Raw genomic sequence first — 10,115 nt, forward strand, 5'->3', positions numbered from 1 at the left:
TAAAGGAAAGGATACAAAAAAGCATAGAGAAGTTTGTTGAGCTCTGATAAAAGATTAATCATGATGTGTCGGTGTGAGCTTACAGCCCACTCAGAATAGTGACACTTTGTCAGTAACTTTCAGCCTGGGCATTGTTAGGAATGCAATGTCTACCTTTCGATGTGGCTTATAAAAAGAGGGAGCCAATTATTATGTGTTTCCATGCCTCCTCCAGCTTCTGATGGAAAAGCAACCTGCAGACAGAACCCAGAAAGCACCCAGCTTCAAAGAAATGGAATTAGAAGATATCACCAGCAAAATTTCTAAACTCGATAAGTGGAGAGCAATATTCAGTTCCCAAGGGTAAGATGCACCAATGCCTTTTATAACAGACGAGGTATATGATAATGGCATTTATAGCAAAATATTGTAGCACTAAAAAAAAGTGGGACTCGGTTACAGTTATTTAACATTTCTCTTTATTGCTTGTAGGTTGGAGATCAGCACACCGATTAGAAAGGTAATTTGCAGCATTTTGTTTATATACATTATACAGAGTAGATGCAAAAGTAACATTATGTGTAACTGTTAGTGAAAATGGATGTTAATAAAAAGTGTTATCTTCAAAGGCTAAAAAAAAAAAAGAATTATAAACTAGATGAAGCATACAGTATAACTGCTCTTGGCATAAGTATAACAACTATCCTATATTCAAGATAAAACTACTCTGTGTTTTATGTACAGTCACTTATATAACTGGCAAAACTCATAACAGACATAAATGAATATACAATCTAGCTAGCACCTCAATGCATCTAATAGCAGCAATGATAATGATGAACCTCTGCAACTACCACATGAAACAGTATTGTATTTAATCATACAAATTGTTCATTGCTAATGTATAATATAGTATAACAATACATACCTAGTTAACCATGCTACAGCTGGCATTATATTAACTGGATATTTATGCGGTACAAACAAAGGCACAGAAATCCTGTGCACATCAAAGAAAAGATTGGCCAGGTTGGAACTTTTTGGGCAACTAACCACTGTAAGTGCTAAGAAAAGTCATGTACAGACGCTCACGATTTTCATTATACTGTTAAGAAATGCACTATACAATGAACATGTTATCCTAAATAGACCTCTTAGGGATTGTGTCCTAGTGATATTCATTGGATGTACTGTGTATGCTATGCTTTGCAAACAAGGATGATTGACACAATATAAGGAAAGGTGTGCAATACTAAGGTTCCTGAGCTTATCAGCATACAATTGTTTTAAAAGTGAGTATTTGGATAGGGCTAGGCACCAACGTATACTACATTGCTTGGACCAGGCACCTAGTACTGGATTGTGGGAGGCTGAAGGGGGTGTTAACCACTTGGAAGTTCAGGTTCTTCACTGGGGCTTCAACAGCAGATCAGGAGGTAGGCAGTTATGTTAATAGAGGAGAGGTACCTTGAGGGTTCCAGTTGGATGGTGACCTTGTTTTTTTTTTCTATTCACTGGGACACTGCAAATTTTCTTCAAAGTTGACTCCACAAGGCAAAGCAACTGATTTGCTTAGATCCCACATTCCCAGCAATATATAGTTATGTTTCCCTCACTTCCCCGCTGCTTTGTTCAGTGCCAGGCACTGAAAGGACTACCTGGTACTTCTTGGTATGGGGAAACATGTGACTAACTTTATGTGACAGTGCTGGGTGAAGAAGTACTCTCACAAGGGGGTCCACAGCAGCAAGAAGTAAATATAAGCATATGCGGAGGCCTGCAAGTTAACCTCTTGCTTTGCCCTACATACAGTAAGCAAAGCACATACTTACGTTAAAGGGATCACAGAATAGTTTGGGTAAATTATATTTAAAGCTGACTTTTTACAGTACCAATCAAAACATGTACCACTAATGAAGAGTTTCGTATGTCCAGGGGTCAAGTCCTGGGGCAAAAAGTGTGGGAACTCCCACCCAAGATCCACTCCCCCACCAAAAAAAAATGATACACTCATATAGAAAATACAGTGCAACATTTATTGTAAAGTGCCAGTTTACAAAAACAAAATAAGTTAACTTGTCAAACTAACAGAATAATCACCCCAATGGGTGAGGATCTTTCCCTCGTTCGATTCCTCCCACTGACATGATGGAGGACTATTCCTTCCACCAGAGAGCAGGTGTTCCCATCAGAGTGCCTCGCATCAGAGAGCAGGTATCCCCATCAGAGAGCCCCCCCATCAGAGTGTCCCCAGAGTTCCCCATCAGAGTTGTGACTGAGCCATCACAAAGTAGAAAAATGTGTACCTGGATAAGTCCTTGACGAAGGAGCATGCTGCAGGGGGGCAAAAGCCGGGCGGAGGAACTTGCTGATGAGGGCAGGGAGCACAGGTGATGTCATTGGTTGTTAGGACAATGGCGGTTATAGCAGCCAATGACAGTATTGCAGCGGGGATCTAGCACCGCAGATTGGCAGGCGCGGTCCTGTATAGTATAGCCGCGGCTGCTGGAGGAGGAGGACCGAGGGAGGGGAGGACGCCGTCCTTCACTATGCGGCAATGCTGGGCATTGGCACTTAGTGAAGGATTGGCTCGGGCGGCTCTAGTCCGACAAAGGGAACAGCGTTCCTGCTGTGAAAAAAGTGCAGGGATGCCGTTCCCGCAGGATTCGAGCCCTGCTTATGTCTAAATGGCTGCTGCTTATTGCACAAAGCTGAGATAGTGAAGGATCCTGTCATTTGCCCTCCCCTTGTCCATTCACAAGGCGTTCTGTGAATAGACAGATGACGTGGAGGGTTGGGCAAACATTAGTATCCACCCTTGTTCATAACACCATGTATTCTGAAGAATACAGGGCTTTTATGAACGGATAAGGGGAGAAAAAAAGGAAGAATGAAAGGATCCTTCACTGCTGCTGCCACTGTGCCAGAAGACCACCGCTGTGTGTGGTATGCTGCTTCAAAGAAGGGACAGTTTGTACAGTGCAGCAGCCGAGACATAGGATACTCTTCATTATAGGTAGATTTGACTGGTGCTAAATCCCCAAAACATTTTTTTTGCGGTTCAGCATTAAAATACTCATTGAATGATTACAAACTGATTTATACAATTGTATAACCTGCTTATGAAACATTATATACAGTGTGCATCCATGACATGCTTGGCTTTCTTTCCATGACATATGTTGCTTTCTTACATCCATTAATTTGATTACTGCCATACTAGAATTAAAATAATAAATAATTGCTTTAAATGACAAATGATTACAGACTTTCCACTGCTGAGCCGCTACTAACTGGGAATGCGTATAGACCTTGTTCACACTGCAGTATAATGCAGCGAAGTATTGCTTAGCAAAACAAATGTCTGCTTCACACAGAAATTAAAGTTCCAAAGATAAACCAGAGAGTTCAGCCTTATACAGCAATGTTTGGGAAAGTAATTACAGCAGATACTATGTATTTGTAGCTGGAAGATGTACTTTGATTGTTCACTTCTGTATCCCAAGCTGATGCAAAAATGTTTTAGAATTATGGACGGCACATCACCAGCAAAGCTAGTTTAGCCATACTAAGGAGCCATAAGAACCGAGAAAGCAAAACATAAAAAAAAAAAAAAAAACGGTCAAAATATGGTATATAAAATCTAATGATTTTCCAAAGATTAGCATTTCAAGCAAGGGGGTGGGCAGAATGTTGCGAGCAGCGTGTACCTCTTCTTAGATACTGTACATTTGCTACTAAAAGTCTCTTCTAATAATTAGTATATTCAATGGAGCCTGTTCACACATCTCTGGGGCGGTTGTGGAACGTACTGCAGAAGTGTGCTGTGTGTCTTTTGCTCCATTTCAGGTCCGAATTTAGTAAAAAATTCAGACCTGAAATGGTGAATGGGAACGCACCAGACCTCTGCTGCGAGCCGCAGCCGCAGATAGTGTGAATCCAGCCTTAAAGGTAAAAAACCTTTTCTTTTATATTTCGGATAGAAATTGAGAGTTATACTTCTGTCAGATTTTTTCTAATTGCCAATGTTCCATTGGGGAGATTTCCCTTCACCTCCTGATCAATGGGCAAAACAGGAAGTGAGATGAAATCCCTGCTGAGAAAGGGAATTTCTGGTTGTCACCAGAACTAGTGTCCCTATTGAAAGATTTCCCCTATATTTCTGTTCTAGTTCTAGTAACAACCAAATATTTTGGATTTGCTTTCACTTTCACTCTCAGGGATAAAGGTAAACAGTACAAATACAGTGGGTGAATCTCCCTAATGGGGACACAGAAATCAATAAAAACCTGACAGGTGTTCAAATCCCTCTGCACTTTGTCCACAGCTAAAAAAAAAAAAAAAAGCTACACCTTTAGGGCTCCTCCTCTTTATTGCGGAGAGCTTCTTTTTTCTGTATTGGATAAACGCGTCACCACTACTTTTTCACAGAGTGATCCCTTACCTCCTCTTCTGGAGTCCCCCACTGCGCTGTCCACTCCTTATTTCTCCAGGTGCCCCCTTAGCAAGCCATGTGCTATGGGGACACCCATGTTGGCATGCATCCTGAGCCAGGCTATGTGCATCCATAGACACACAGCGTGTGGCTCATCCATGCCCCCTGCCCCCTCCTTATAGGATTTGAACATCAGCAGCAGCGGCAGAAAGAGCAGTAGTGCTGCAGCCAGGACCAAGTGATTAGGTATAGGGGAGGGAAGGTATTGGAAGGCTTTTTTTTACCTTGAAGTGGTTGTAAAAGAAATTATTTTTTATTAAAACAATAAACATGTAATACTTACTTCCTCTTCTGGGGTCCCCCGATTGTGCTCCTGGCTCCTCCTATTCTCTGTGTGCCCCCATAGCAAGCCCTGCAGAGGAGGAGCAGTATGGAGTGCTGTAATGGGAAAGGATCTCAGCAGCTGGGCATAGCATCCAGGGTGGAGGGGGTGATCAAGGGGCTTTGGAGGGGAGCAGCTTAGATCTGGGGGGGGCAAAGACACATGACACAAAATCTAGACCCTGCAGCCCCTCAGGCTATGGCCCCTCAGGAGGTGTTAAGGGATTTGTTTTAGCAATTTCTGAAGATTTCTCTGTCAGTGTTGGCAGGTGTTGGGGGAAGGTCACCTCCCGGAGGTGTGTATCCTTTCCCCAGTTGTCAGGGAAGTGGGGGAAGCGTAGATCCCTGGGTGGGGGGCACAGAGAATCCCAGCTGGTGACTAGGAGACACTGAGCGGCGTCTTACCTCACCAGTGACATCAGTCCCATTTTGCCTATATGACAGCACTCTCCTCTTTAATCGATGAGCTTGGTTACCATTCCATGTTTCCAGCACACAGCACAGACACTTCCCCATCCTGGGCTGTTCTCACCCTGTGCTCCTCTCCATTCAGGAAATGGCTCACAGCTTCTCCCAGCCAATGAGAACAGAGGGGTGTGGAGTGTGGAAGGCAAAGTGGAAGCCCAGTACATGAGCGTGGGCAGATCGGTGCTGGACTTTGTGGAGAATATGATAATATGACAGGGAGGATGCAGGGGCCCCATGGAGCTAGGGGCCTGGCTGCAATTGTGACCCCTGCAACCCCTTATGCTACTCCCATGTTTGTAGGTCAAAGCTCCAAAATGCTCAACATCCACAATCCTATAGTTTTCATTTGTGCTTGTCCACACCTGAGTGTAGTGTCACTTGTAGCTTGTAGATTAAAAAGGTACATCTTTTGAGCTACAGGCTTCAAGCTCCAAGTGTTTTTTACCCACATAGACTTCAATAGAAACAGTTAAAAAACATTAAAAATATGCATTGATACGCATGTATCGGGTGTTTTTTTCTTACGAGTAACTAACTTTCCATTGGCTAAAAATTATTTTATAAAATATTTAAGCAAAAATGCCTGTAAAAACCCATTGACGCTCAGCTCAAGTGTGAACATAGCCCAAAGCACTACCATGCATGCTGGCTTACAAAAGGGTAGCTCTTTCAAATGAACGCGCTGCCCTAACACAAGGCAAGTTGCATGCCAACAAGCTTTAGCAGTTTTTCTATATTATGCATTCAGGAAAATATACTGTATGTTCATGAATGTATTCAATTAAAAATATCCATCCAGTAAAAGTGTTTTGTTATGTGGTAACTGAGACGAGAGAGGCGGTATCTTGGCAGACTCTGGTAGAGAGGCTGCACTTTCCCTATCACTCATCACAAGTGCCTTCATCTGTATCCTCTTCTGTTACATTGATACTATGAATATTTGGCCAAACACACTTCTGAATGGAGACACCTCAAAGCTCAGTTATATTGAATTACTCCAAGAAGATGTCAGGAAGAAATCAATAGTAAGTGGCACCTTGTTTTCTGTGTTGTGCTCTGATCCAAGGGTTTCATACTCAGCTATAGGAGCCTTCTAATGCTTATCGGTCAAGAGAAGGTGAGTGGTAACGCCATATAATACACAAAAACTGTTCTTATACACCTATACTAACAGGCAACAATATGAATGCACTACTATACACATAGGACTTTACACAACAAATTAGCAGTTAGATAGTATCCAGAGTAATTTATACAACAAACATGTATGTAACTAATTTATATATTTAACATCAAAATAATATTTCATTTTTGATCTTAGCTATTGTGAACCCATGTGGTAATATTAGGCATCATAACAACGTCTAAACAAACTAATGCAATAATTATATCTTTAAAAAAATGCAAAGAACAAAACACATGCGGTATGAGTTCTGGAAAATATATACATAATACCGCTAAAGCTGTATATAAAATAATAGTGACTCATTTATGAGCCAACAGGGAATTGCATAAACTTTCCTAATTCAATGCTTTAGCTGGTAAGGTCAATTGGTGCCTTTATGAGTTCTACTGAAGTATATTTCACCCGCTGTCAGAATACAATGACACAGCGGGGAAGATCTGCCCATCCACTTCCAAAGTGTTGATTGAAATCAATGTTTTTTTATGCGCTTAGCTGGTGGTTCTGACCTCTGCGAAGTGTCCAGAAAATGCAGAGTTTAGGTCTCGTTCACACCAAATGCAGTTTTAAAAGTAGTGGGCAGAAAAAAATGAATGTATTTCAGTGAGCCTAGTTTATACCGCTGTGGTGCTTTCGTATGTGTTTATAAAATGTAAGCGTAATGGAATGCACGTAATCGCAAATAAATAAATAATGTCTAAAAAACAGAACAGCAAATTCACACTGAAAATGCATTACAAACTAATGTAAACATGCATTTGCAACCGCACACTACATTGTGCGGGAATTGTGGTGTAAACTATCCCTAATGGCACGTACACACGATCGGAATTCCGGCCAGCAAAAGACTGATGAGAGTTTTTCATCGGAAAATGCGACCGTGTGTATGCTCGGAATCTAGCTGGCCGAATTCCCGCCAGCAAAAATTTGATCGCATGTTCTCCATTTTCACGATGGAAAAACTTTCTATCGGAAATTCCGATTGTGTGTATGCAATTTCAACAGGAAAAAACTTACACATGCTCAGATTCAACTATGAGATGGAAGCTATTGGCTACTAGGTATTGAACTTCCTTTTTCTAGTCCCGTCATATGTGTTGTATGTCACGCGTTCTTGGCAGTCGGAATTTGGTGTGACTGTGTGTATGCAAGACAGCTTGAGCGGAATTCCATCGGAATTCAGTCGGGAAAACCATCAGAGCTTTTTCTAACCAAAATTCTAATCGTGTGTACGCGGCATAAGAGTGTGTACTGATTCAAGATTATTGTGCTCACATTTTGTGTTTGTGATGCTATTGGAGGAAACAGAGAGAAGGGGCATATGATATGAAAATCTCTGTATCATCCAATGAGAGGCTATCTTGTATTCTTTGAAAAAAATTCAAGATGTACACTGAATGGCAGAGGTGCAAATCACTCAAGCAGCTCCCTGATTAGAACAGCACTGACCAGGCTACTAAAGTGAGTTTTTGCACCCACAGCAGCCCTCTAGATGTGAGTTATAAAGGATTGGATGTAACAAACTGGACTAATATAGCTTTAAAAAAAAGATAATTCTCAGGGTTCAGGGTTCAAAGTATATATGTAATATATAAGTAATTTCAAAAGTCATTTTAAATCTGCTTTGTTTCTCAAAAGAATAACTAGTGATCCTGCCATTAAGGTCCTCGGTTTAGGTACTTCATATTAAATGGTGACAGCACTCTGTCTCTGCACTCAAAGCACATTGTACAGGCATGGCCCATCACTATCACCATCAGGGAACCCACACTGAGAAATGATGTGCATTAGCTGTAAGAATGCTTGCATGTGGAAAGGAAGTGGCTACAAAGAGGCAGCAGGAGATCAGAAGTGCTAATAAGAAACAAAGGATAGAAACAACAGTATTTAAAAAAAGAAAAAAAACAATACACACCAATTGTTTTTGCTACATAGTGCTTTCAGTTAGCAATTCAGTTAGCATTTACACGTAGCTTATGCAGAAAACTGAATCTACTGCTGTAAAAATATGAAGATCAGACAGATAAAATACTGAGTACAGCAGGAGACACGGCAGATCAGAAGTGCTGGGTTCTAATTGCAGTGATCAGCAGTGCATGCAGCAGGAGAGGTAAGTATTTATGCCTTACACAGACAACCTTTATTCTGTCTGTGTTCCATCTTACAAGAATTGCTTTGAACGCACACAAACATCTGAATGACTCGGAGGAAACACCGTCTTATGTCTCCTGCTTTTAGTAAGGCCGCGTACACACGCGGGGACTGTTCGCCCAACTTTGTCCGTCAAACAGTTTCAGCGGACAGTCCACTCAAAATTAGCATGGACGGACTTGCCCACACACGACGAATGAACAGTCCGCTGAAACCGTGCGCGATGACGTGAACGGCACGTACGACGGGACTAGAAAACGACGTCCTATACACTGCAATGCAAACTTCAGCGTGTAAATCCTTTCTGAGCATGCGCGGAACTTAGTTTGACGAACAAGCCTACACACGAGGGGACTGTTCGCTGAAACAAAGTTTCAGCGGACAGTTTTTCGGAATTTCCGAAAAACTTTGTTCAGCAGACTGTCCGCTGAAACTGTCCGCTGAAAGCCCACACACGAGCGGACTGTCCGCCGAAACACTGTTCAGCGGACAAAGTTGAGCGAACAGTCCCCGCGTGTGTACGCGGCCTAACACTACCCACTTAGATTTTTTGTCTGCAGGGGTAGTCAACAAGTACAAAGCTATGGTTGGTTTTCCTTCTTAAAAAAATTATGCTAAAATGTGTTTTTCTGCAGATAATAAGTAACATTTCTGCAGTGCTATATGTATATACACATCCACCCACAGCTCCGTGCACTCATGCACTTATCACTGGTTCTGGGCTTTGCCCCTCCAGCACTCACTAGAGTGCCAAGCTGTGCAGGGGCTGGGAGCATCATTCTAAGGCTGTCAGCTGAGGTTGAGCCAGCTGCCAGGCCATGCCGACACCTGGGTGGATCCCAACATTAAAGTTGGGATCTCTGCAGAGCCTGGACCGGCTGAGTGACATCAGCCTGCTGACAGCTGAATACAGGTCACAGTAGTGCAGAACGAAATGCACTGCTGTGATACCCAGGAGAAATAAAACCAAAAGAGCATTGGCCCTACTTCTCCTTTAAAGTGGTAGTAAAGTCTTTTTTTTTTACTTGTACCTACAGGTAGGCTTATTATAAGGCTTACCTGTAGATACAGTGAATATCTCCTAAACGTGCACTGCTTAGGAGATATTCACACTGCATGTAGCCGGTGACCTCACCTGCGCATGCACTCTGATAGGACAGAACACCCGTGCCATCACTTCAGAACCACGTGCCATGGCTGCGAGTGACATCATCATGGGACAGCCAATCAGATGGCCAGAGCACTCGAACCCCAAAGGGAAGACTGGGTGAAGATGGAAGCCCTGTCAGCAGGAACAGCACGCCACTGGAGGGCTTTGTTCTAAGGTAAGTATTTCATAATGTACTAGTGTGTGATGCATACTAGCACATTATGCCATTGTCGTGCAGGGTTTTTTTGTTTTTTTTTTAAAGGTGCGGTTTACTACTGCTTTAACACAGAGCTGCTTTACATAGATAATGGAAGGGGTGGGGGGTGATTGGGGAATCGAACCAGCAGACCGAGATGCAAAGTTCCACA

The 10,115-nt window shown here is 42.4% G+C and overlaps 1 protein-coding gene across 2 annotated transcripts in view; it reads left to right on the forward strand.

The window, feature by feature from the left end:
- The window catches only part of MINDY4B (MINDY family member 4B), a 110,886-nt gene that overhangs the window by 39,214 nt on the left and 61,557 nt on the right, over positions 1-10,115 (forward strand). The window contains exons 2-3 of one of the 2 annotated variants that reach the window (XM_077488175.1): positions 215-342; positions 472-499. In XM_077488175.1, the coding sequence (XP_077344301.1) occupies positions 221-342; positions 472-499 (150 nt within the window). In that variant the 5' untranslated portion in view covers positions 215-220. Of the gene's footprint in view, positions 1-214; positions 343-471; positions 500-6,123; positions 6,289-10,115 lie in introns of those variants that run through there. The other variant, XM_077488176.1, reaches the window with a different exon arrangement.

This window comes from Lithobates pipiens, unplaced genomic scaffold (genome assembly GCF_037356315.1).
Source record: "Lithobates pipiens isolate NorthernLeopardFrog02 unplaced genomic scaffold, aLitPip1_a1.2 Scaffold_18, whole genome shotgun sequence".
NCBI classification, from domain to species: domain Eukaryota; kingdom Metazoa; phylum Chordata; class Amphibia; order Anura; family Ranidae; genus Lithobates; species Lithobates pipiens.